This window comes from Sus scrofa, chromosome 2, assembly GCF_054392235.1.
Source record: "Sus scrofa isolate SSC_HxYL_T2T_F1_AM1 chromosome 2, Sscrofa_HxYL_maternal_Yorkshire_Landrace_v2.0, whole genome shotgun sequence".
NCBI classification, from domain to species: Eukaryota; Metazoa; Chordata; class Mammalia; order Artiodactyla; family Suidae; genus Sus; species Sus scrofa.
This window is the reverse complement of record NC_139384.1, coordinates 7,329,815-7,356,271: the sequence shown is the minus strand read 5'-3', so window position 1 is coordinate 7,356,271 and position 26,457 is coordinate 7,329,815. Positions and strand designations below refer to the sequence as shown.

Below are 26,457 nucleotides of genomic sequence, written 5' to 3'. Positions count from 1 at the left end.
CAGGGAAGCAGTTTGTGCTCATCAGATCCACTGCCTCCCTTCTCCGCGCTGCTCTGTACCCCAAAAGCTGCCCTCTAGACCCCCAGAAACTGCGCTCTAGGGGCCTCTGGCTGCTGCTTGGGTTTGGACAAGAGGAAGGAGATGGGAGGGAGGGAATAGAGTGAGGTGGAGGAATTAATTTCCTGGGCTGCCTTCCTGCTTGGCCATGGCCAAGTTCTACTGAGAGCCAGATCTCCCGAGGGGTAACACCTGCCTCTTCTTGCATGATTGGCCTGGGGGTGCTAAGAGCTCCCCACCGCTGCCAGGGCCAGGGCTCAGGGCACACCACACCTTGGTGGGTCCCCCAATGCTGCTCATCCTTTTTTCTTTTTAATATTCACTTTTTTCTCTTCTTCCCTTTTTTTTTAGGGCCGCACCTGCGGCATACAGAAGTTTTAGGGTTGAGTCAGAGCTGCAGCTGCAGGCCTCCGTCACAGCCACGGCAATGCCAGATCCAAGCCGCATCTGTGACCTGCACTGCAGCAATGCCGGATTCTTCACCCACCGAGAGAGGCCACGGATCGAACCCACATCCTGGATTCTAGTTGGGTTTGTAAGTTGAGCCACAGCAGGAACTCCTGCACCCTTTTGTGGGCCATCCCTTCACTTTTTTTGTTTTGTTTTGTTTGCTTTTAAGGGCCGCACCCGCTGCATATGGAGGTTCCCAGGCTCGGGGTCTAATTGGAACTGTGGCCGCCGGCCTACGCCAGAGCCACAGCAATGCCAGCTCCTTAACCCACGGAGCGAGGCCAGGGATCGAACCTGCAACCTCATGGTTCCTAGTTGGGTTTGTTTCTGCTGCACCACAACAGCAATTCCCCATCCCTTCACTCTTAAGCTCTCCTCATTTACCTCCATTTGAACGTCATCTGACTCGTGAAAACACAGGAAGACAACCCGGTCTTTGGCTGCCCCTGATCCCCCCACGCCTCCCTCCATTTTCTGAACCCCAGGAAGACACATCAGGGCAGGGAGGCCAGCAGCTTCACAAGTTGTCTTTATTGGTTTCTTACTGCCTCACAGAGCGTCAGGGTTGATCCCTCCCTTGCATATGGCATTTGAGAAGATAAATACTTATTTTGCCCCCTACTTATCTGGAGGGGGAGGTTTAATAATAAAAATAGTAATATAATAACAATAATGGCGACTGTGATCAATAATAAAATGCCCCTATGAACCCCTAATACACGAGTGGTTGAAGCTTTGAGAAGAAGGACCCCTCCCTTTCTGGGAAGGGCCACAGTGTGCCTGGAGACCCTTGGGGTGCCCATCTTCCACCAAGTAGCCCTTATAAATACCCCCCCATCCCTTCCCTGTCTAGGAGTTACCTTCCTCTTGGACGGATTCCGTGACAATGTCCTTTGGCTCCCCTGCTAGCGGGGCCCCTCCCTGTCCCCACCCTCACCGGCTCCCCGCAGAGAGACGCCCCCTGGGCGCTCCCCCAGCCCCCTCCCCTCTCCTCTGGCCTCTCTCTTCTCCATCCCTCCTCCTCCATCCTTCTCCCTGCCGCTGCAGCCTCTAAATGGCTTTCACCTGCTTCCCATCACGTCCCCTCCTCTGCACTTACTTTCCTGCCTCTTGCCTCTCCCACCTCTTTCACCTACATGCTCTCCCTCCGTCTCTGTCTCTCCCACCCTGACCCTGAGTGGAGACTGGGACGTGCCCCAGCTCGGCCTCCCTGGGGTTAAACAGTCCACTGCTCCCAGGGACCCGGCCCTTCTCTGTCCCTCATCCCGACGCTTATTCACACGCCTCCTAGGGCTCGGCCCTGCAAATGCGAGCTTTGGCACGATCAGCCCTGGACACCAGGGCAGAGGGGCCCCCAGGGCGGAAGGGGGCCATCCTGTTCCCCATGGCGAACACAGGTTGGGGCTGGGAGCGGAGGGGAAAGGCGGGATGAGGGCTCGGAGTCAGACCCCCTCCCAGCCACCCCCCCCCCCGCCCCCGCCACCGGCCTGGGGAACCCAGGCCAGGGTCCCCATTGCTGCCCAGCCCAGGCCCTCCCTGAGTCCGAATTTCCACACATCCCGGACCAGCCGGAGTATGGCGTTCCTCAAGCTCTTTGCTCCCTCAAGTCTCTCAATCCTGGGATTGGGGTGGGCCCCGCCAGAGGGTGTCAAGGGGAGCTCTCAGATTCAGGGGCCGGGGGGAGGCTCCGGGGCCGTTCTGAGACCTGCAGGGGAAAGAGAAGAAGGTGGGGTAGCAGGAGGAAGGTGGGGTAGCAGGAGGAAGGCTGGGCCGGGCCCTCAGAGGAGGTCAGATGTGAGGTGCAGTGGGGGCACGTGAGAAGAACCGAGGAAATCCTTAACCTTGAAGCCCAAATCAAAGGCCCTCTGTTCATTCACTCTACATCCAACCAACAGGTGCTTTACTGGGGGCAGGAGACAAACACGAGCCCTGGCATCAAGGAGCCTGGACGAAAACCACAGCACAGCAGGATCGACAAGGAGGGGGTAGAGAGAGGAGGGCGCCAAAAGGGCCAGCCCCAGGGCGGCAGTGACCACCCGACCAGGCAGCCAAGTGGTCTTTAGAGAAGAGCCCTGAGCATGGCCTGGGCCTTGATCAGGTTGAGAGAGGAAAGGGCCCCCAAAGCAGGGGGATGGGGAGTCCCCGTGTGGCACGGCAGCTTAAGGATCAGCGTTGCCGCGGCTGTGGCACGGGTTTGAACCATGGCCGGGGAACACCCACATGCCGAGGGTGTGGCAGAACACAAACAAACAAAAACAGGGAGGATGGCAGTGCTAAGAGCCTGGAGGGGGGGAAAGAATATGGCGAGGGCCAGGGGTCTGGAGGGTGGCTGGAGGGTGAGCAGGAGTCTTCTCAATTCCTTAGGTCTTTTCTCCCCGGCCAGGGTGGCTGCTCCCTCCTCTGACCTCTCAGCCACAGGCTGGGCCTCTGTTAGGAATCCCAAGAGCTCCCTTGCTGTGGCGTTCTCCCCCTGCGCCATGTAACTTCACCTCAGACAGGTATCATGATAATAATCTCACTTTACAGGTGAGACAAGTTCAGGGAGGCTTGGCACCCTGCCAGGGACCGCGCTGCTGGGACAGTAACAGCCAAGATTCCCACCCAGGCTGACCCTGTCCTCTGGCCTCAGGTCCTAGCCCAGAACAGAGCTGCCTGCCTTTGAACGGGGGCAAGGGGAAGTTCCCACTGGCTCACCTGCACAGAAGAGGCTGGGGGGCTTGGAGGTCCCTGGGGGCAGGACACGGACTCGCTGGACAGTGATGTCCAAGGTTTCTTCTTCACTGCTCCAGGAGGATGAACAAGGGGACAAAAATCCAGGGTCAGATTCGAGGGACCCAAAGAGGGTGCAAACGGGGGGGAGCGAGGCGGGGGACACAGAGGTAGCGGAGGCTGTGAGGCCGTCCTTACTGGGGTCTGAGTCTCCAGCGAAGCCGTCACTGCTCATGGAGGCCGGACGTCGCGGGGCCTCTGAGAAGCTGTGAGGCCGCTGTGGGCCAGAGCTGCGGGCACCTCGGCCCTTCTGGTCTGGAGCCTGTTGGGAGACAGTGTGCGGAGGGTTGGGACCAGGTCCAAAGAACCGCACGCGGCCCTCAGCCTGCAGTAGCTGAGGCCCAGGCCAGGTAAGCAGAGGCTGTGATTGGCTCAGACTCGCCAGGGCGGCTTGTGATTGGCTCCGGAGGACTCACCCGTCCTGGGGGCAGTTCCCCGGCGCCGGGCCTCCCGTCCGCAGGGCCTACGTGCACCAAGTGGTTGAAGTTGGTGGGCGTGGAAATGAGCTTGGAGCGCACAAAAGGATCCTTCAGCATCTCCCTGCAGGGGGAAGGGGTGAAGGGGTGAAGGGTAAGGGAGGGGGCGGGGAAGGTGACACCGCCAGGCCCTCTGGGTGGTGGCTTGTGCTTTGTCCCACCCCCAAGAGAGGACACCCCGCCCACCCGCCGCACCACGCACGCGCACCTGCGCTGCTGCTGCAGCTGCGCCTCCGACACGCGGAAAAAGAAGCGGCGCTTGCTCTTGGAGCGGAACAGCTGGCGCCGGCTATTGTCGGTGAGGTTCGGGATGTCGAACTCGTCCTTCTCTGCAAGAGAAGCAGAGAGCTGGGCGGTGCTCACAAGACCCCAAGGGCCCCAGCTGGTGCTCGGGGTCACACCCCCATCCTTCCCCCTACCCACTCCGCCTCCGTCTCCCACTCCCTCACCTGCGAGTGGGTTCCTGAGGTAGGTCAGGCGGACCTTCTCTGTGCCGTAGAGGAACAGGGAACCCTCTGGGTTCAGGGGTCGCACCTGAGCAGCAGGCACAGAGGTCAGACCACACTATGCAACCACACCCCAGTCCCGCCCCAGGGGTCTGAGTGGGCCCTCACCTTCTTGAGTGGCACCGTCTGGACCCACTCTGCCCGCCTCACATCAAACACGTCAATGGCGTTCTCGCTGAACACTGTCAGGTACGGGGCTGCATAACCTGCAGGGGGGGAAGCTCTGCTGTGCAGCCCCAGGCAAGTCAGGCACCTCTCTGGGCTTGTTTCTTCTGTATCACAGGGAACACCCTGTGCACTCACAGGACAATAACTTCCACGCCCCATAGAAGGTCCTTCTGAAGACGCTCCCAGTTGCCCCACCCAACCTCCACAGCAGGTCAGAAATAACACTCACTATAAGCAGTCTCAGGTCTAGTTCTAACCACGTTGCATATTTTTTCTCCTTTAATTCTCACACCGCTCTGGGCAGGTAGCATTGTCACCCCTAACTTACAGGAAAGGGAACAGAAACCCCAGGGCTAAGTTATGGCCAAAGTCACTCAGTGGGGAGTGAAAGTGAGGGCTGGGAACTGGCCCCAGGCAGTCTGGATAAAACGCCTACACTCTGAATATCTGTGCTACACCCAACCCACAGGCCCCACCCCTGAAGGGTGATAGTTCATGAAAGGAGCACTGTCCCTCTCTTCCCGCTGGTATCTCATCACTGCAGCTACCTGCCCCATCCATTCATTCATTCATTCCTCTAAAATTCACAGCCCCTCGGGTGTGCTTGCCTGGGCTGGGGGCTGGATGAAGCACCAACCTCCATCCATCTGCAGGCCCCCAGTGCACCAAACCAGTCATCACCAGGTGTTAAGAGCCAGAGAAAGAGTTCCCATTGTGGCTCAGTGGGTTAAGGGCCCTATGTTGTCTCTGTGAGGATGCAGGTTTGATCCCTGGCCTCACTCAAGTGGGTTAAGGATCTGCTGTTGCCATGGCTATGGCTATGGCCTCAGCTGCAGCCCCCATTCCGCCCTTAGCCTGGGGAACACCCATATGCCACAGGTGTGGCCATTAAAACAACAACAACAAAAAGCATTCCCGTCGCGGTGCAGTGGAAACGAATCTGACTAGGAACCATGAGGTTGTAGGTTCGATCCCTTGCCTCTCTCAGTGGGTTAAGGATCCGGCGTTGCCTGAGCTGTGGTGTAGGTTGCAGATGTGGCTCGGATCCGGCGTTGCTGGGGCTCTGGCGTAGGCCGGTGGCTACAGCTCACATTAGACCCCTAGCCTGGGAACCTCCATATGCTGCAGGTGCGGCCCTAAAAAGACAAAAGACAAAAAAAAAAAAAAAAAAAGCCAGGGAAGAGGTCTGAACAAAGAGGGCACAAAGGACCCGTGGTGGGGGAGAGAGGCAGCCTGAAAGCGGTAATGACAATGGCAGCAGTCATGGTGGTCATTTACGGGGGTCCTACCAGCTCTAGGCCCTGAGCTGCCACTGGCGCTGGACTTGGTTAAGAGTTTGCCAGGTACAAAAAGGGGAGCAGTTCAGGCAGGGGATGAGCACGAGTGAAGGCATGGGAAGGAGATCCTGTGCAAGCCACTGAGGCTGTGGCCGGGCACGGGGTGCACGCAGGCCTCAGGAGCTTGGGCAGGACCCTGTCTTCCTCCAACATCTAAGCTACACTGCAGGTGCCCGGCCCTGCCCTCCAAAGGCCTTACCCCAGCCCGTGGGCACTGCTGGCCACAGCAGCTCCTGGATGCGAGACCTCCGGCCGGCATTGTCCACGTAGATCCCAGCAGTGGTGAAGAGCAGCAGGAACTCACTGAGGCTGAGCTCCACGGCCCCCAGTGCCTCGCCCAGGCCCCCACGGGACGGTGGCAGCTCCTCAGGCACCAGGCCAGCCCCTAGCGCTAAGGGCGCAGCCTCGTTGAGCAGCGGGTAGAGGACAAAGGCACCGGCCGCTCCCACGCACAGCCGGTCGCCCAGCAGCCCCAGGCTCTGCACAGGTGCTGGCGCCTGCAGCTCGCGGATGCGGCGCTGCCAGGGCCCCGGGCCTGGGCCCAGCTGGTAGCAGAGCACCTGGCGCTTGACTGCGACACAGAGCACAGGGGTGCGGGCCTGCAGGATGCGCCCGGCTGCCAGTGCCTGGCAGCCTCGAGACTCAGGGATCTTGGCACCGGCTGCCTCTGCATTCTCCAGCTCGGCCAGGGGGAAGAGGCGCACGCTGGGGCCACGGCCGCAGAGCACGGCCAGAAGGCCTGCTGTGGGGCTCACGGCCAGCCTCTGCACCCGCCGGCACTCGCCCACCTGGAAGATGTCTGCGGGGGTGGCGAGGGACAGTGTCACCAACTGAGCCAGGAGCAGCCTGGGGCCCACCCTCCTCTGTCCCGGGGACGCTGACACCCTCCCACACCCGCCCTGCCCCGCCCTGGCTCCTACCGTTGCTGTGCAGGTGGATTATAAACAGGCCCTCCTCGGTGCCCAGGGCAAGCCGTTCCTGGTCTGGTGGAGGGAGGGAGAGGGTCAGGGGTCAGAGGGCCCCTCCAGAGGCAGGAGACTGGGCAGTCGGCCTGCCCTTGCCGAACCTCAGCATCTCCTGAGGACACGGAGACGGCAACCCCACTGTTCCTGCATCACTGGACCCTCCTGTCCCAGAGTCTGGACTGGCCCTAATGGGGAAGGGCCACCGGCCAGGAGTCAGGGTAAGAGGCCCCCCGCCCCGAGCTGTGGGATTGGGGGGTAAGTCACGTCACCTCTCGGAGCTTTGGTTTCCCCTTATGTACTATGGGGATAATAGTGGTACCTTTCTCACAGAGCTGCTGTGAGGCTGCGAAGAGATGAAGCAGGGCAGGGTGAGTGTTAAGCTCACAGCCATCCCTGCTCAATAAACGCCCTCGTCTCCCTGGCTCCCGCCTGACACAGGGGACCTGGAGGAGGCGGGCGGTGGCTCCGGTCCTGAGTGACTGCGGAGAAGTCCCAGCCGCCAGGGCAGGGGCTGGCCCCAGGCCCGGGCTGCTGGGGGAATCCAGCGAGCGCCGCCGCCTCTCTTCTCCCCCAGCTGCCTGATCCAGAGGCCCCGCTGAGCACCGGGCCCCTGGCTGAACACGGCAGCTCCAGAGGAGAGAGTGTGAGGCTGGGCTGCAGTCACCCAGCCGCTGGCAAGACGGCCAGGAACGGAACCACCTTTCTCTCTTCCGAGATCCTCTGCTCGCTCAGTCACTCGAAATTCTTTGCAAACAGGCAGAAAGGGAAGGGCAGAGAAATGGATGCCAGAGGCCGGGCTCCCCACCCCCAGTCCAGGCCCCTCGCAGAGCCACGGCCCCGGGAGTGGCGGGAAGGTCCGCAGCTCAGGGCTGCAGGCATCGGGCCGTGACGGTGGTCCTGGTGACTGGCTGGGCAGCATCATCCCTGCAGGCCCGGCCTCCTCCCCTAAGCCTGCCCGGGCCGGCGGTGCCCCCTCGGCGCGAGGCTCACCGATGATGGCGGCGCAGAGCGTGTGGGGCAGCAGCGGCAGCCCGTTGTCGTAGGCCTCCTTGAGTGTGTACACAGGCCGGGGCCTTGGCCGCGCGTCCAGCAGCAGCCGCTGCAGCTCGCCCAGCACCTGCAGCCAGCGCTCCCGCTCCCCCTCGCTCTCTGCCAGCAGCAGCACGGTGCATGTGGCAGGTGGCACCGTCAGCTGGGAGGCCGTCACCTACGGGCGGGGACCCAGGCTGGAGGGGAGAGGGCCGAGAGCCAGCCAGCCCGTCCTTCCTCCCGTCCCTCTGCACCAGAGGATGCTCATCAGCACCCAGGTGGGCTTGCCCGGGGCAGCACGAGGTGCTGGCTGGCAGCAGGTGGCCAGCCAGGCGGGGTGGTCAGACAAGCACGTGGACAACTCCAGAGCCCTGGGACCAGTGCCACAGAGGGGGGAGGATGGGACACTGTAGGAACACTGGGTGGGGCTTGCTAACCCCGGCTAAGCAGTGAAAGATGAGCTTCCGGGGCGAGACATTTCTGCTGGAGGCCGGGGGATGAGGAGAGTAACCGGAAATGCTCAAGATGGGGGGGTGGGCTGGGGGCTGGCAGGGTCAGAAATGTAGGACCTCATGGCCATGGGCAGGACCACCCTGGGGGTGACAGGGAGCAAGAGAAGGGTCCTAAACAAGGCAGGACCCCGTCAGCTTCATGTATAGAAAACTCTCTGTACCAGAGGCTAAAGCTCGGCTACATGGGCCAGAACGGAGGCCACGTGGCAATGAGCGGGGGACAGAATGACAGGGACAGCCGTGGAGACGGAGAAAAAGTGGCTGGAGGAGGGCCAGCACAGAGGCCCATCCTGCCCCCAAACTCACCCTAAAGATACGTGGCAGGTCCCTGGATTGGGCGTGGATAACATCAGAGGCCAGCACAGGGGTAGCTGAGAACTGGGGGTCCCTGGGAGGTTCATGGAGCAGGTCAAAGGCGGCACGGCTCTGGCTGCCACCTTGACCCATGCATCCCCCGCCCCAAGCCGCTGCCCAGCACCCACCTCAGATCGAGTGTCTGCAGGAGGGCCCCGCTGGCCGGGCTGAGCCTCGGGTCCGGGGCGTCAAACAGCAGCAGGCGCGAGTCACTGAGGGCGGCAAACACTCGTTGCCAGCCCCGCCGGACACCCGAGGGCCGTGGCACCTGGGGGAAGGCAGGCATGGGAGGGCCCGCCAGGCTCCCAGCCCCCCAACGCCCGTCCTCCCCCTCCCCCAGCGCCAGCTCACCGACAGGAAGCCCTCGTAGGCGGTGCCCGTGCCCGTCTCGGGGTGCACTCCCAGGGCCGTGTGGAGGAGGTCAGGGGGCACGGGGCAGGGCGGGGCCTGTGGGGCACAAGTCGAGTGACAGAAGTAGCCGCAGGCTGTAGGGAAAGCGGGAGCCGACAGATGGTGTGAGGCAGGGTGGGGGCAGCCGGGAAGCAGGACCCTGGGCTTTCCCAGCCCCAGCATCCCGCAGGCCGGGGTGGCCCCTGAGCAGTTGCCAATGCCCCAAAAGTGAGAAAAGAAAAACAGAAAGCGAAGAGCGGGAAATGTTGGCCGCAAGTCGCCCGTGGCTGAGAGAACCAGCCTGGGGTCAGGGTCAGGGTCGGGGCCACTTCTGTTCCCTCCACCCCAGGGGCTGTGGCTGGGGCCCGGGGTGGGGGAGGGTCTCACCGTCACAGCCCAGGCCCTGGCGGCCCAGACCCAGCATCAGCGAGGTGCAACGGAGACACTTGGTGGGGGACGGGAAGCTCCGGGGGCGCAGCGTGTGTGAGCCGGGCTGGAGAGGGGGACATGGCCATTACCTTGGCCTGACCATGGCCTCTCGGGGCCTGAGCCCCACCCCTGAGGTCACCCTGAAGTATCAGGCAGGACCAGGGAACGAGCAGGGGACAGTGTGAACTCTGAGCTCCAGAGAGTCTGTGGTCGTGCTCAAACCTCATTGCCAAGGCCACCGCCACGCCCACTGGTCTGATGGCCAGGAGGCACGTGCGGGGACCCAAGCGGGTCCTTGGAAACCAAGCAGAATGGCTTGGGGGCCCCACCCTCCCCTGCCCCTCCGGGCACTGACCTTCGCAGGAGGACTTTCTGGGGAGGCTGTGGTAGCAGCAGGCGCCCTGGGGAACACGGCCTGCAGGAGGGCGAGACCGGGTGAGAGGCTCACAGGCAGAGGATGGGGACCGGCCCCCACCTGCGGGTCTCCCGCCTGTCCTCACCCCCAGGCGCAGGCTGCGACGGCCCTCTGGCCTCAGCTCTGGCTCCAATCCAGACCTGGGGGCTTCTCCTGAGATGCCAGGGTCCTTGGCGGAATCCTTCTGGGGAACGGGATGGGGGCAGAGTCAAGGCCCCTGTGTCCCCCCAGGGGCTCCCCCCAGCCAGCCCCCGACCCATTCTTACCTCTGTGCTCCAGAAGGACAAGAAGGGAATCAGGGAGTTGGAGGGCTTGGTATCTGCAAACAGAGGGCATGGGTCACTGGGACCAGGAACCCCACTCTAACACTTGGAACTGAGAAGCCAGGGGCCTGAGGGGGCCTCAGCTTCCATCCCAGTAAAATAAGGAAAGGACCACAGGCTGGAGAGGTGGGAGGCTGGCATACAGCAGGTGCTCCCCAGGTGCCGGCTAACGGAGAGCGGGTTAAACAGCAGAGCCTGGAGCACATTCTTGTCTCCACAGCCCTGCGAGGCTGTTGTGGGACCCCTGGTGACCTGGAGGACTTGCTCCAGGACAAGCATGTCGTCGGCCACTCACCTCCTGGGCCACGGGCCCGCAGCTCCTCCCGGAGTGCAGCCAGTTCCTGCTGCAGGCCCTGGTTCTGCTTCTCAGTCTCCTGCAGACGGCTGGGAAGAACCGAGCCAGGCCTCAGCACAGGCCTCTGCATGGGTCCTGGGCCCCTCGCGGCACGGGCCCCTGGTCTCACCTCTCAGCCCTCAGCTGGGCCTCCTGCACCTGCGTCAGCCGCTCCTGCAGGCCCTGCTTGGCCCGGATCTCGGCCTCTAGTGCTGACTGCAGCTCCAGCCTGGCTGAGGCCTCCATCTTCTGCAGCCGCCGTGCCTTCCACTGGTGATCCTGGTGGCAGGGGGACGGGGGTGGGGCGGGGGGAGGTTTCAACATAAGATGCCCCCTCCCACTATGCCACCTGGCCAGGCTCAAAGCCCACAGCTCATGCGGTGTCAGCTTAGGCAAGTCCCTGATCTTCCATGAGCCCAGTGTCTCTATCTGTGGAGTGTGGCTACTGACACTCCACCCCCTGGGTGTCCCTGGGGCTCACCAGCGACCGGGCAGGGAGAGTCTGGGTGCCCACATTCCGCAAGGACTCCAGCTCCTCGGCCATCTTGGTGGCCAGGGCCTGCAGGTAGCCTCTTGACACCTTCTCATCATTCACCCTGATTGGGAAGGGGGCACAGGGTCAGCGGCTGGACTCTCCGCCCTGCCTGGGCCCAGCCCCCGCCCCCAGCCCCTCGGCACCCACCAGGTAAGGATGTCGGCAATCTGGGCCTCCCAGTTGCTCTCTGTCTCCCGCTGCTCTCCCTCCAGCCTCTGCTTGCTCTGCTGCTCCCGCTCCAGCTCTTCCAGCAGCTGGGGCCCGGATGGGAAGCTGGGCTCAGGCCCCAGGAGCCCCAGCAGCCCTGCCCATCTCTGCTCCGCCCACCCTCCCTGCCAGCCTCTGTCCCACCTCTGCGCAGCCCTGCTCACCCGCTCTTGCTCCCGGCTCAGCCGCTGGTTCTCCTCCCGTAGCCGGCATAGAGCCTCCTCCTTTCCACTCGGCCTACGGGGAGAAGCACGGCTCGGCGACCCCCAGCTCAGCCCCTCGCCCTATCCCCTGCCCTGGCCGCCCTGCTCACCCGTGGCTGTGGGCCTGCTCCAGCTGCACACGCAGGGCGGCCACCTCCTGCCTCAGCTGTGCCTCCTGAGGCCCGCCCTCGGGCGATCCTGTGCCGTTGGTCTCAGAGGCGGTGTGGACAGTCTGGAGGACGCGGAGAAGGGGTCAGGGCAGGGGCCCGAGAAGCCGTGGCCCACCCTGGGACACAGGCCTGGCCCTGAGGACCCTGAGCGAGGCCAGGCCAAGAGATGTGCCACTTGGCAGGGGTAAGGCCTCACCACGTTGACCCGGGATGACTCCTTCTCGAGGCTTCGTTCCCTCTGTTTCTGGAGCCGCGTCACTTCCTGGCTCAGGGCAGCCACCTGGGCCTGCAGCTGTGAGGGCGGGCAGGGGCAGCCACTGCTCACCTTGGCCAGGCCCACCTTCCACCTCGCTCCAGACTCTCGCTCTTTGAGCTGCGGCAGGAGTGGAGCACCCCCCCTACCCCGCCCCACCTCTTCCCCAGCTCAGACCTCGGCCAGCCGCAGGGGGGTGCAAAAGCACACGGCCTTTCCGGCTCCCCAGGCTTCCTCCAGCCACTCAAGGGGTCACAGGGGCAGGGCCCTGTTGCTGTCCCCACCCACCCTCCATCACTCACCTCCTTCTGGGCACCCCAGGCTTCCTCCAGCTGGGAGTTCAGGGCTTGGGTCTGGCTGGCCATGGCCGCCTCTCTCTCCTGGGCCTCCTGCAGCTTCCGGAGCAGCTCCTCCTGCCGCCCCTGGGCCCTGCAGAGCTCCTGCTCCTGCGCCTGCAGCCCAGCCCGAGCCTCAGCCAGCTCCTGGGGTCCGGAGGGCAAGGCCTGGTGTCAGGGCCTGGACCTCCTTAGCGCCGAGCCCTGGGCCGCTCGCCCACCTCGAGCCCTACCTGGAGGAGTTGGTCTCTCTCCTGCCTCAGGTCACTGTCCTGGCCGGGCCTACCCACTGGGGGACCGTCCACTGTGCTGTCCTTCAGCGTCTCTGCCAAGAGTTGTCCCTGAGACTTGCACATGCTGACTGCCCCAGCCAGGAGCTCCACGTGCAGTAGCTCACGGAACCCACACCCCAGCTTCGGAGGTGGGTCTCCTTGGCCCATTTTCTACATGCAGACTCAGAGAGTTTAAGATGCTTCCCTGCGATCACACAGTATGTACAGCGCAGGGATGGGATCGGAACCCAGGCTGGACTCAGGTGTGCTGGAAAAGCAGTTCACCCCCAGGGCGAGGGTTAGTGGGGACGAGACGGGGTGCTGGGTGGTACCTGACAGCCTGTCCTGCAGAATCTGCACTTCCTTCCGTAGCTGCTCCAGCTCCCGATGGTCTGAGGGGGTCTGCAGAGCTTCTGCGGTGGGGGGCACCCAGGTGAGGAGGTGGCCTTGCAGCCGCAGCCCCCTGGACAGACCCACCCTGCCCTGGCCAGCTGGCTCCCCCATACCTTGGAGCTTCCGGCTCAGCTCCACCTTCTCCTGCTCCACACAACGGAGCTTCCGCTCCAGGGCAGCCAACTGCTCGGAACTGCTCTCAGGGCCTGGACTGGGGAGAGCAGGGCAACACGAGTTGGCAGAGAGCCAACTCACTCCTGACCCCCAAGCCTCCTCTGTTTTTCTGCATCCACCCATTCATGCATCTAAGAAATACCCTCTGGGAGTTCCTGTTGTGGCTCAGCAGAAACAAATCTGACTGGGATCCATGAGGACGCAGGTTCAATCCCTGGCCTCGCTCAGTGGGTTAAGAATCAGGCGTTGCCGTGAGCTGTGGTATAGGTTGCAGACATGGCTCGGATCTGGCATTGCTGTGGCTGTGGTGTAGGCTGATGGCTACAGCTCTGATTTGATCTCTAGCCTGGCAACCTCCATATGCTGCGGGTGTGGCCCTAAAATGCAAAAAAAAAAAAAAAAAAAAAAAAAAAAAAAGAAAGAAAGAAAAAGAAACACCCCCTGCCCACCAGCTCTGTACTCAAATCCGAGCTCATGCAGGGAAGAGAAATAAAGCAGACCAGACCTGTCCTTGGGAGAGCCCGGGCTGGTACCTGGCCCTTCCGAGCCGTGACCTTGCATGGTCCCCTAATGTATCAGAGCCTCAGTTTTCTCACTGGAAAATGGAGGTGACGATAGGCCCTCTTCCAGGGGCTCTCAGGAGGACTCGGTGACATGGGCCCCACGCCCAGCACCGGGTAAGCGCGCCCCGAGTGAAGATGAGACTCGTCTGCTGACACTTGACAGCCCCTCCTCCGTCAGGACCTCGCTGCAGTCTCAGGCCAGCCCCACAAATGGAATTGGGCTGAGAGCATCCTGCCCATTTTACAGAGGTGCAAAGGGAGGCCTGGGGCGCGGTCCTGGGCCTCTGGCTCCAAGTCAGTACACTCCCAGCTGCCCATGGAGAGTACCGTGAGGGCCAAATGCTGAGGCAGGGCCCATCGGGGGCACGGCCTCACCAGGACCCTGAGGACGTGGGGGGTCTGTCCAGATGAGGGTCCAGAGAACACTTGCCAAGCACCAGGAGCAGGCAGATGCCATGGGGGCCCCTCAGTCACTTTCCCAGGGTCCCGACCCCACACTCGCGGTGTTTTCCAGGCCAGGCAGCCTCCAGCTTCCTACCAGGTCTGTGAGAACTAGACTCACCTGCCTGAGATGTAGGTGAAGCCCACGAATGGCAGGTGGTGGCCTAAGAAGTTCCCATGGGAGGGTGGCGGCAGGGTCCCCTGCAGAAGGAGGGAAAGAGAGTCAGAGTCAATGAGCACAGCTCCAGGCTGAGGCTTGAGACCCAGGAGACCCCCTGGGACTGGAAGTGCCCCCCTCTTCTGGCTTTGGGGGGAACCTAGGGGGATAACATGGCCCCCCCAAAGACTACAACTCCCACAAGTCCTTGAGGTTATGGCTCCCAGGTGCTTCTGGGAGTCTTCTTATTTGATTTCTATTCTTTCTCTTTTTTTTGCTTCTTAGGGCTGCAAACACGGCATATGGAAGTTCCCAGGCTAGGGGTCGAATTGGAGCTAGAGCTGCCAGTCTACACCACAGCCACAGCAATGCAGGATCCGAGCTGCGTCTGCAACCTACACTGCAGCTCACGGCAACGCTGGATCCCTGACGCAATGAGCAAGGCCAGGGATCGAACCTGCATCCTCGTGGATGCTAGTCGGATTTGTTTCCACTGCGCCAGCCACGACAGGAACTCCCTCTTGGATGATTTCTGATGAATAGGATGACACTGCGGTCAAAGGACCTTCACTTGGCTCCAAAACCACCTCGGCACAGGTGAACCGTAATTCTCATGAACCTCTGTGGCCTGAAGGCCTCATTCCCAGCCCAACAGCTGCTTTGGAGAACTTCGCAGGGGGGTGTCCCAGAGCCATTGAGACTCAAGGCAGTTTTCCCACCATGATGGGACCCGCCACTCACTGGATGGTTGAGGGTGTCGTCGTCCACGTCAAAGTTGGAGGTGTCCATGGGCCCGCGGAGCTCAGGGATGTAAGGAGCGGTGCTGCTCGCCAGCCGCTCCCAGTCCACGCCTTCGAAGAAGGGGTGGTTCCGGAAGTCATCCAGCCCTCCACGGCCCAGACGCTCCTCCTGGCGGCACAGCAGCTGGCGGATCAGGTCTCGGGCACTGGCCGGCACATCGGGCACATCTGGGGGGAAGTGCAGGTGGTCCTGCAGGCCCAGGGAGACGGCTGCGGGTGAGTATCTGGGATCCCAGCCCCGACCCCCCGGGCCTCGCCCACCTGGAGGACTCAGACCTCGTGGTTCATGATCTTGCCGTAGGTCCCCACCAGGGACTCGGCGTAGAAGGGCGTCTCCCCAAAGAGCAGCTCGTAGGCACAGACCCCCAGGGACCACCAGTCGCACTGGGGGCCATAGTGGCCCTTGCCCTCCTCCATGGCCTGCAGGATCTCGGGGGAGATGTAGTCTGGCGTCCCCACTGCCACGGAGGAATCCACCTGCATGTGGGGGTGATGACGCCGTGAGGACTGCCTCGGGGCTTGGCTGAGCCTTCTGGCCCCTCGCCGTGGCCCAGGGGCCGGGCATGACAACCCCCTCCCTAGGCCTTGGCTGGCCCAGTGCCCCCACCCACAGCCCCGGCCTGGCCCTTCCCTCCTCTGGGAATCTGATGCCGCCTATACGAGGCTTGGGAGCTCTCCCAGCTGAGTGGCCTCTGCCCCCACCCGGGGTGGGGTCCTTACCATGCCACTGTTGTTGAGACGCAGGCAGGAGCCAAAGTCGGCCAAGCGGATGTGCCCGTTCATGTCCAGGAGGATGTTGTCTGGCTTGACGTCCCTGGGGGAGGGCAGGGAGGGTGAGGGGCTTAATCTGTGTGTGGGGATGTGCCTTTAGGCACACGCCTGGGTGTGTGAGTGTGGGCAGGTGCACACACTAGTGTGTATGGTGACACATGTTCCTGCGTGCAGACGTGAGCAGTGTGGGTGCCCATGTGTGGAAGGGGGAGGGAGGGTGGCCAGGCCCCTAGCTCCTGAGACGGAAGAAGGTGGTTAGGTTGGGGACAGGGACCCCTAAGGACGACTCCTGGAGGCAGTAAAGTGTGCCATGGAGGAGGCTGGAGTCACACTTCCCCAGTGCAACCCAGAGCTTGGCCGCCCACTGGCTGAGTCACTGCAAAGCACTGACTTCCTCGACTGTGACATGGAATGATAGCGGCGCCTGTCACATACGCTTTTTGGAGTGAGAATTCAAAGGTCTTGTGTATAGGAAGCACCCAGCCCAGAGCTTGGCACATATGTCCTCCGCTGTCCCCAGAGCGGTCAACAGGGGCTGGAAAGGGCAGCAGAGGCTTTGGGGTCCCACCTGTGGACATAGCCTAGCTGATGCAGCGAGTGGATGGCCAGCACCATCTCGGCCAGGTAGAACTGGGCCAGCTCGGGCGGGAGGCGGTCCTCGAAGCGGCTCAGCAGAGTGAGGAGGTCCCCTCCGGCATAGTAGTCCATCACCAGATACTAGATGGTGGTGGGCGGGGCAAGAATCAGATGGGGGTGGGGCTGCCCCAGGGCCCCGCCTCCGGGGGGGACCCCGGGGGCTCTGGGAAGACAGGCTGAGTCTCCCAGCAGCTCTGGGAGGCCGGCTCCCAGCCAAAGCCCAGGCAGGAGGCTCCAGGCCCCACCTGGCCGGGAGCAGAAGCCTCTTGGTCCCAGGAGGAGAGGCATCTCCCTCTCCTTGGACCAGGGCTTCTGGCCCCCAAAGGCCTTCTCCTTCATCCCCAGGTGACCCTCCTCCGACCTTGCTGAGCATGCTCACCAGGTACTCCTCATCTTGGAAGGCGTAATGCAGAGCGGTCACCCAGCGGCTGTCCCCTTTCACCAGAACGTCCCGCTCCTCCCGGAAACAGGCCGTCTGTGACAGGTTTGGGGATAAGGGAGGGGAGGGGGATCAGAGCCCAGGAACCCCACCTTGCCAGCTCAGGGGATGGAGGAAGACTCAGTAAGTCCAGGAGCTCAGATCAAGGTCGTCTGTGTGAGCCCAAGCCTGTGCGTTACGGCTCTGGGCCTCAGTGTTATCATAAGGACAATGGGAACGACTCTGCTTGTTCTAACAAAGGCTTATTGTGAGGAAGGGCTGGGAGGAGTCCGAGGCTGCTGGGGGTGGATCCTCTGCCTGTTCAGCACCCTTGCCCAGCCACTTCCCCTGCAGGTCCTGGAGGCCTCTAGGCACCCCTGTTTGCAGGCCCCCAAAGTTCCCCCAGACCCGACACTGACCTCAGCCCTCTTCAGCATCTCCCACTTGTGCAGCATTTTCATGGCAAAAATCTGTCCACTGTCCCTCTGCCTCACCACAGCCACCTGAGCCGCAGAGAGCACTGGGGTCAGGCCAGCCTGGGCGCAGAGGCCCTCCTCCCCCCTAGCCAGGGCCCTTTGCTCACCTCCCCGAAGGCCCCTCGGCCGATCACCTTCAAGATCTCAAAGTCATCTCTCTGCAGCCGCAGCTCTTTGACCTTTGCTACGAAGGGGCTGACTGAGGACACACAGAGGGCGGCTCAGGGAGCCCGCGGGGAGGCCCCAGCTCCCTCTTACCTGCAACTCCCATGAGGCCAGCCAGGATGCCTCCCCAGCGATGGCCTCTGGCCAAGGGCTGCTAGGAGCTTCGGCCCCCTCAGGACGTGTGGAGGGAACGTGGGGTCCTGGCTCTGCTGACCACCCGGCCCCTGGAACTCTCTGAATCCATGGCTCCCTGGACCCCTCTCCCCAGACTCCAGGTGGCCTCTATCCCAGGGGCTGATGGGATGTGTAGTCCTCCCCAGCCTGGGGGCTGACCCCGGCCGGCCAGGTCACCCTGGGATGACATGACGGGGATACCGTTCCCACCCCCAGCTCACAGTCCCCGGCCCCCTAGCAGGCCCAGGCCAGGGCCTGTCTTGGGAAACTGGACGGGCAACATTCCTTGTCCCCAGAGAGGCTTCTCTGCCACCGAGGAGCTGTGGGCCGGGTGCCGGGGACCCTGTAGGCACAGAGGTGGCTGGCTGGAGGGAGGCCTGGGGCGGCCCCGGAGGACAGGTAGGACATGGTCCTGCGGGGCTCTGGGTGGACAGGCTCTGTGTCCCCCTCGTGGGGCCTCCCACGAGGCACAGAGACGTCTGCCTGGGTCCTCACAAGACTCAAAAGCAGGGCCAAGAACCCTTTCCCTGGTGCCCGACGCTGGCGCCTGAGGGTATGAGCGCCCAGGAGCTCCTCCAGGCCCGACCAGCCCTGCGACTCTGAGCCCTGCCTCCCTTTCTGGACGCGGCCTGCCCCTGGCCAAGCACCTCCCTTCTCAGGTGCTCCCAGGAGGGACATCTCCCGCCTGGAGGAGCCACAGGCCTGTGGGAGGGGACCGGGGCCTGGAGACCAAGGGGGGCCAGGGTGAGCAGCAGGGGCCGGGGGCAGCTGCCGTGCGGCTTCCTGCCTCAGTTTCCCCCTGCCGGCGGGCCCGCTCCCTGCCAGCTGGGCAGGCCTGTGGGTGGGACGGAGAGCTGCTCCACAGGTTTATCAGGCAGAACCCCCACAGCAGGGGTGGTGTGGGAACCTCATTACAGACATTAATTGTCTCCTTCCCGGGTCCGTGTGTGTGGCTGCGGAGCCGCATCACGGGCCTCCGGGGGGGGAATTGAAGCCAGGGCAGCTGCCCATCCACCAGACAGGGGCCAAAGCCTGGGGCCCACAGCCGGGAGAGCCCCCGGGCCCCCAGGACAGGCTGCCCAGTCCCCTCGCCTTGCATAGGGATGGGGGGCTCTGGGCAGGAGCAGGGACACAGGGACAAGTTGGGGCAGGAGCAGAGTGAGTCACCGCCCTGAGAGTTACCTCAGGAGATGTCAACAGACAGGCCCCCACGCTGGGGTCCAAGGCAGAGGTGCCAGAGGCAGGCAGGGAGGAGCACACGTGTGCGTGGGCATCACGGGAGTGATGACAACACAGTCAGACACACACACACACACACACACACACACGGTGCAGGACTTTCAGGCAGACTGGCAGACAGCAGAGGCAGGGGTCCTCTGGCTGCCCTCATCCTAGGGGAAATGGCTGGGGCCCAACTCTCTGGCCCCCAGCCATGCCAGCCCGGGCCTGGTGCCTGCTTTCAGGAATGCTAGTCGCCCACTGGGCAAACACTCACCCACCCCACCCTCCAGGTCAGGCCCCCATGCCCTCCCTCCATGGCCTGTCTGGGTGTGACCAGAGCCCAGGGCTGGCACCAGTGCCCATGTTGGGTACAGGGTCACGCGGGGCCAGCCACTCCTGGTGACTCAGATGATTCAACCCCAGGAAGAGGTGCAGACCCACCTCCAGCCAGGGCCCCTGCTCCAGCCCAGGAAACAGCCCTCAGGAAGCCCGGCCAGTCACTTGCACACAAAAGGTCTGAGGTTGGTTCCTGCGTCCAGTCTCGGGGGGGTCTTGTGTGCAGGGAAATGGAAGGGGTATGTGTGTTGGGGATGTGTGCAAGTGTGCACTATCTATGGATAGTGAGTGGATAGTGCGTAACAGACAAGTGTGTAACAGAGCCAGCGGGGTGGGTGGTCGGCAGGAAAGTGTCTTCCCTGGGTCTCTCCAGGGAAGTGTCTCAGCGTGTCCATGTGTAAGGTGGGAGCCTGAGAAAGCATGTGTGTCAGTAGGTCCCAGGGGTCTGCGTGTGACAGTGTGTACTTGTGGGTCATAAGATGTGACATGTGAGCAGGGAATCCTGGCCGTGACTTTGGGCGGAGTGTGTTTTGTGTACCTGTGTCTGGGGTCTTTACCAAGGTTCTGGTTGTCTGTGAGATGTGTTGTGCACATGTGCCGGGTTCTAGGAGTGGGTACAAGTGTGTGTATGAATCCGAGTAGGATAAAGTAAGCAGGTGACCGGGAGGTCTGGGGGCACCTATCAGGGCTAGTGCACGTCATCCGCCAGGGGCAGCGGGGGCGGGGGTTGGGGGCGGAGGGAACCTGTGGGGGTGCGGCTTCCCGCGGGAGGGTCTGTGGGCGTGGGGCGCAGAGGGAGAGGCTCTGGAGCGGTATCCCTGGGGCCACCCCCCGCACCGTCCCGCCGGGGCCACTCACCCCAGTTCAGGAACTGCGCCACGTTGCGCTCCCGCCGCAGGGGGGCGCTGCTGAGCTCGTGGTGCAGCCCCAGCAGCAGATCCAGGAGGCCGTCGAGCCCCGGGCCGCCGCCGGCCTCGCCCCGCGCCAGCCGCTCCAGCGCGCGCAGCCGCCGCTCCATGGCTGCGGCCGGAGCCCCGAGCCCGGGCTAAAGTCGGGCCGCCCGCATGCCCGCCCGTCGGTCCGTCCGTCTGTCGGTCCGCGGGTCGGTCGGCGAGTCTTCCCCCCACCCTCCCGCCCTCCCCGCTGTCACCTTCCTCTGCTGCCGCCTGCGCGCCCTCACCTGGGCGCAGCACCCCGCCCTCCGCCCCGCCCCCCGACGGACGGCACAGGTGTGCGCCGGCCAATGGGCTCTGCGACTGGAGGTGAAGGCGCGCGGGGGCGGGGCCAACTCCGGGCCAGGAAGTGGGGGGGCGGGCCCCGAAGAGTAACTCCTGGGCGGGGCGGAGCAAGGAGTGGGGCGTCCCATCGCGGCCCGGACGGCAGTCGGGGTTCTCTCGTGGCGCTAGATTCGGCCCTCCCCGGGCCCTCGCTGGCCCTTATCCTAGGTGGGGGATGCCCAGGGCACTGCAGCTTCCCTCGCCCCCTGGGGCAGGGGCTACCTCTCCCTCAGCGCGGGGAGAGGGGCTGGGGATGCCTGCGGCCCCGGAGCCGGATGGGAGTTGTAGTCCGCTCCCTCCCCGGGATGCCGGCCGCTCAGCACCTCCCTCCGAAAAATTGGCTTGTTTCTCATTCATTTTGTTTGCATAGTTACAGACGACCTGGGAGACGGGGAGATGAGGCAGAGATGGTCACATCCATTTGGCAGATGGACACGCTGAGGCTTGGGAAGGACGAAGGCGAATTGGGAGGCTGGGTGGAGGGAAGCCCGGCAGCTAGAGTGGCGTGGAGCTGGGCTGGTAACTCCACCACAGGCAGGACCTGCGCCTGCCTGGAACTTGAGGGCCAAGGAGAGGTCGAGGCTGGGCTGGAGGAGGTGGGAGAGGGGAGGGACTGACTCTGACCAGTGGTATTTCTGACTTCTGCCCAGCTGTCTCCAGCTGGGCTGGACCAGAGGCCCTGGGGCTGCGGGGCTGTCCAAGAGGAGGGATCAAAGGAGCATTTTAGTGGCTTTAGACAACACATTCTTCCACTAAAAGATCTCCAAGATCTCTTGCTGCCTCCGCCCTCAGATTGGGAACCTTCTTGAGTCCAGACAGGGTTCGTTTGCTAGTGTTGAGGGGGGAGGTGCTCTGTCAGTGTCTGCGCAGCTGAACTGAACATCTCCGGCAGCACTCAGGGGGCCTCCAGAGGGTCTCCCATTTGATCTCAAGACCTGCCCTGTGGCTTCAGAGCCCAAAGTCTGTGCAGTGGTCTGCTTCACCCAAATCAGTCAGGGGAGGGAAGGGGAGTCAGGACCCAGACTTAAATCTGGGGATGTTGTCATTGTCTCTGTGTCTCCTGGGAGGGAGTGGGGGACAGGGATGGGCGTGGTGTGCGGAACCCTCCCGGCTCTCACCTGAAGCGTTCTAGGCCCTCCCTAAGGAGGCGGGGCAGAGTTCCCACGAGAAACGTTCCCACCCTCTATGACCACAGGGGGGCGCCAGAGACCAGGTGCTCAGGACAGGACCACGTTCCCGGTTTCTCAGGGAACTGGAGGTAGGGAAAGGGTCCTGGGTGGAAGATGGACCTCTGCCTCTCTCTGTCATCCTGACCCCCCGCCCCACCCCATCACGGCTCCAGGGGCCAATAGTCAAGGGCCAACTGGTGAGGCTCGTGGGTCCCAGCTCACTCCCTGTGTGCTGTGACCCTTAGCCTCTCTGAATGCCAAGTTCTCAAACAAGTCCATTCCCTGGCCCTTTAGACTTTGTCCTCACCTAGTACAGCAGAGGGAAACTGAGCCTCAGACAGCAAAATCTGAATCCTGCGGGATCTTCATGGGGCAGAGCTGGCACTCGCCCCCCTCCCCGGCCCATCTGGTATGTGATTCTCTTTGGTCCTGTGTTCATTTTTGTCACATCCTTTTTCCAAGCCTCAGTTGCCTTGCCTGTAAAAGGGGGTTGGATCCCCTGCCCTTTTCTTTGCAGTCGTAAGGTTAGAATTCCCCTCAAGACTCACTGTGTATGTGAACCCCTCAGCCTTGACCAGCAGCCAGTCCTGCCCTGCTATCAGAAGCAGCTCTGGGAGTTCCCATCATGGCTCAGCAGTTAACAACCCCACTAGTATCCACAAGGACCCAGGTTCCATCCCCGGCCTGGCTCAGTGGGATCTGGCATTGCCATGAGCTGTAGTGTAGGTCGGAGATATGGATCAGATTCCACGTTGCTGTGGCTGTGGTGTAGGCCAGTGACTACAGCTCCAATTTGACCCCTGGGAACCTCCATATGCTGTGGGTGCGGCCCTAAAAAGACCAAAAAAAAAAAAAAGAAAGAAAGAGAAAGAAACAGCCCTGGCACTTGGCCCTGCTCTGCCCAGCAGATCCACCCTCTGATCCCAAAGGCGGCAAGGACCCTGGCCGCGCGGGTGGTGGGTGGTCCGCAGGTCAGTGAGTCTGAGCGGAAGAGCTCGGGCAACCCCCTCTTCCCACTGCCTCTTTCTTCGCATTCCTCGGGTCACTGCTTCTTGGAGGCCCACTCAGGTACGCCCCCCCATAACCTCACCTCACTCTGCACCCCTTTGGCATTGGGGTGCTGGCACTAGCTCCCACCTGGCCCTGGGGGAGCGGCTTGCAGAGGTTACACCTTGCATTCCCAGGTACTTCTTAGCATTTCAAAGTGAGTGCAGATCTGTTATCTTCCAAGGGCCCTGCTGGAAGGAGGGAGTTATTATTGCCCTCCCTTGTTAAGAGGTTGATACCTCCAGGCCGGGGAGGTGGGTAGTGCCAGCCTCAAGCTCCTTACCCTGACTCCAGGCTTAGGCCAGTGCCTGGCAGCAAAAGGGCAGCATGTGGCATCCAGCCTCTGGGGACAGGGGACAGACTGTGGTGGACTTGATGTCTGAAGGTTTCCGAGAAGTGTCTTAGATGGTGAGAAAAGGAATCTGTCTGTTTCATGACCCAGCTCTAGCCGAAAGAGGGTGGATCAGATGAGGGGGACCCCGAAGAGGGGGAAGGTGGGAGCCCGGTGCAAATGAGTGGCAGGGAACCTAGGTTTTCTGGCCTCCAGAGCACAGCCTTTTGGTTCTGGAAGGCGCCCAGATGCAAGAGGCCCCAGGGTCTGTCATATCCGCTGCACATCTTGGGCCTCCTGACCCTGGACCGTGGCTCCCTTTTCCCCAAGGTCAAGGTTCAGCTGCTGTGGCTGGGCTGAGCCTCTCCCAGCCTTGCCTCCAGAAGCCGCCCTCAGCAGAAGGTCCCACAGGGCTAACTAGAGTGGCGGGCCGCCCCTGTCCTTGGCCACACCAGAAGCGCAGCGCCCCGCTCCTGCCTGAGGAGCCGGGGAACAAGGAGGTGGGCTGTGGGATCCTACAGCCCTGCCTACTGTTAACCAGGCCTGTGGCCTCCAGAGGGTGATGTCCAGTCTCTCTGGGTCTCTCTGCACGACAGAGAACTGCCTCTCTCAGGTGTGGGGGACAAATGGCACAGGGAAGGGCCTCCAGTGGTGGCCAGAGCGGGGCTCTCCAGGAGGAGCACGTGGTTGTGGGTGGGGAGCGCCTGCAGATTTGCCTTGCTGCTCAGCCCCCCCCCCCCCCCGCCCCGGTTTTATTTAAATGTGTGTCTCCTGGGCTGGGGGTGGGGGGCGATGCAGATGGTGGGATGTAGGGTCCCCACTCCCCAAGCTAGTCCTCGGCAGCCCCCCACGCCCACTTCTCCCTCCCCCCAACCCCAGCACGGCAGGGGTGTGGCTTTTGAAAAGTCCAAGGTCCAAACAGGGGTGGACATATGGTGATTTCATCATCCTGGCTTTTCTTCCAAAAATCTCTGCGCTGCTCCAACACGCCGTAGGGGCTCCCACGCTCACAGCCACAGCGGCTGCAGCCCCATGTGGTTTTATAATCACCAATCCTTCTAGGCGCGCAGGAAGCCAAGCCGGAGCCCCCCTTGGCCACCACACCTCTGGCCCCCGGGCGCCACTAAGTCTGAGAGCCGCTTCAGGGAAGGGTGGGTCCTGCCTGCGTTGATCTGGGAGTTGGGTGCGGTGCTGGGCTCCCCCCACCGACCCTCACCCCACCCTGACCAGCCTTCCTGAGGGGCTCAGGAAAGGCCGCCACTCCTGTTGGGCCTTCACAGGCCCCACCTCCGGGCAGCAGAGGTCACTGTTTGCATCTGGGCCCCAGGGAACAGATGGCTGCGCCCCAGCAGGTGGCAGGGCCAGGATTCCACCTCCTGCCTGTGGCCCCGAGGCCTGCCCTCTCCCTGTTTTTGGAGCTGGCTGCTCTGAATGCTGGAGGCAGGACAAGTGGGTGGGCTCCCTAACCTTCCCAGCCTGTTGGTCTTGGGCACGTCCTCTGACCAGTCCATTTGAGATAAGGCACTGGCTTAGATGCATGATTAGTTTTTTGTTTATTGAGGAGTAGAAGAAATGGTTACTACTCTCACATGGAACCTCCAGGTATAAAACAGCTGTGCTGCGGGGCCCAGAGGCAGTGGGTGGGATCTGAGGCATCGCGTGGGCAGGGCGCCCCAAAGTTCTCTGACTCCAGGAGCTCTGGGGCCCCAGGTGGAACTGCAGCCTGACCCCGGACCAGCCTGTAGGAGGGGGCCTTTCACCCAGGATCCTGGCCAGCTGGGATCTGAGGAGTAGGCAAGGGGGAGCCGGCACCCCCAGTTCACACCCACTGCCCTTCCAAACCCCATCAGAGCTGGGAGAAAAATCCCCGCCCCCCACAACCTGTAAAACCCAAACAGGATATGAGCTCCGGGGGAGCATGGGGGCAGTTGCCTGCTCTGGGGCCCTCTTCAAGCCTCCGATCAGCAGGCGCTTCCCAGGGCTGGGGCAGCCTTTGGCCACAGCGAAGGGGGTGGGGCAGGCTGGGGAGTGCTGCTCACCCTCCACGCTTCTTTTCTCTTTTTTTTTTTTGGCCGCATGCCACCAGGGAACTCCTCACACTCACGTTTTAAGAGAACCTGTCAGTCCTGTGTTTTCTTTCTTTTTTTTTTCATTTTTCAGGGCCACAACCACAGCATACGGAGGTTCCCAGGCTAGGGGCTGAATCAGAGCTACCGCTGCAGGCCTCCGCCACAGCCACAGCCAGGCCAGATCTGAGCTGCATCTGCAACCCACACCACTGCTCACAGCAATGCCTGATCCTTAACCCACTGAGCGAGGCCAGGGATCAAACCCGCAACCTCATGGATGCTAGTCAGGTTACTGCTGCACCATGACGGAAACTCTTGTGTTTTCGGTTCTTTTTTCATTTTTGGCTACCCTGCAGCATACGGAGTTCCCAGGCCAGGGATCAGAGCCTAGTTGAAGTCGAGACCTAAGCCGCAGCTGCAGCAACACCAGATTTTTAACCCATTGTGCCAGGCCAGGGATTGAACCCCCAAGATGCCACTGATCCCCTTGTGCCACAGGGAAACTCCAGCTGGTCTTCTTCGTGCTCCTACAGCTTGCACAGGCATGGCCCACTGCCTCTCAGGTGACCCTGGAAATTGAGGGGCTGCCCCAAGCTTTCAGGTCCCCAGGCTGGAGTGAGAGCATTTAATCTTCAGTGTGGGTTTCTCGAACCTGTGTCTATAGCTGCAGACTTTGACGGGTGGGGTGGGCTGTCAGTTTTGGTTTTTTTGGGGGTGGGGTGGGGGCCGCACCCCTGACATGTGGAAGTTCCCCAGCCAGGGATCGAGCTTGAGCTGCAGTAGTGACGCCAGATCTTTAACCTGCCGAGCCACCGGGGAACTCTTGTTTTTCCTTGGAAGGGTATTTTCCACGTGAAACTTGGGGGTGCATGATGGCTTTGGACTTGGGTGGCTTGAATCTCATCCCGCGACCCTTGCTCTTCACCTCCCCGCGTCCCAGGTTCCCGGCGGCGAAATGGAGAGAACGCGAACCTTCGGGTCACGAGGCGCAGGGTGAACCTAGAACCAGGCAAGCCCTGGAAGGGCTGGGAAGCCCCTGCCACCTCAGATGCTGCCATAAGACCAGACACCTGCCACCCAGGCTGGCACACACAGCCTGGCTCTCAAAACCCATAGGCACCTGTTGACATTCTGCCCTTTGCTACAGGTGTGTCTGGAATGGTCTCCGCCCCAGCTGCACCGCCAATCCGCACCCTTCCATGGCGTCGGCTCCCAATGTCTCACCCTTCCCTCTGTGGGTTACAAACGGTGCCCCATCTCTGACATCAGCTGGCCACATCCTTTGTAGTTTCGTTGCTGGTGTTATCTGCTTGATCTGCCTTCAAAGTACTGGCTTGCCAGTCTAAACCA

General features: G+C 62.1%; 1 protein-coding gene across 7 annotated transcripts; it reads right to left on the bottom strand.

Annotated features, from left to right (window-relative positions):
• Positions 1-1,019: 1,019 nt before the first annotated feature.
• CDC42BPG (CDC42 binding protein kinase gamma) lies at positions 1,020-20,417 on the bottom strand. 7 transcript variants are annotated; one of them, XM_085010782.1, is made up of 38 exons: positions 20,073-20,417; positions 17,426-17,517; positions 17,262-17,345; positions 16,804-16,899; positions 16,357-16,505; positions 15,738-15,831; positions 15,294-15,494; positions 14,959-15,207; positions 14,182-14,261; positions 12,996-13,093; positions 12,822-12,902; positions 12,451-12,542; positions 12,185-12,364; positions 11,826-11,921; positions 11,570-11,691; positions 11,421-11,493; positions 11,197-11,303; positions 10,996-11,110; positions 10,645-10,793; positions 10,476-10,564; positions 10,124-10,176; positions 9,943-10,041; positions 9,798-9,857; positions 9,401-9,506; positions 8,975-9,108; positions 8,752-8,891; positions 8,576-8,657; positions 7,719-7,935; positions 7,048-7,071; positions 6,684-6,746; positions 5,963-6,562; positions 4,367-4,464; positions 4,202-4,286; positions 3,961-4,081; positions 3,693-3,816; positions 3,415-3,538; positions 3,202-3,287; positions 1,020-2,212 (listed from the first exon to the last, which is right to left on the bottom strand). In XM_085010782.1, the coding sequence occupies exons 1-38, from the start codon at positions 20,230-20,232 to the stop codon at positions 2,156-2,158; spliced, it is 4,680 nt and encodes a 1,559-aa protein (XP_084866908.1). In that variant the 5' UTR covers positions 20,233-20,417; the 3' UTR covers positions 1,020-2,155. The 7 variants fall into 7 exon arrangements, 6 of the variants coding, with proteins under 6 accessions (XP_084866908.1, XP_084866911.1, XP_084866909.1 ...); XM_085010785.1 differs by having other exon boundaries at positions 8,576-8,597; XM_085010783.1 differs by having other exon boundaries at positions 9,943-10,038.
• Positions 20,418-26,457: the final 6,040 nt, after the last annotated feature.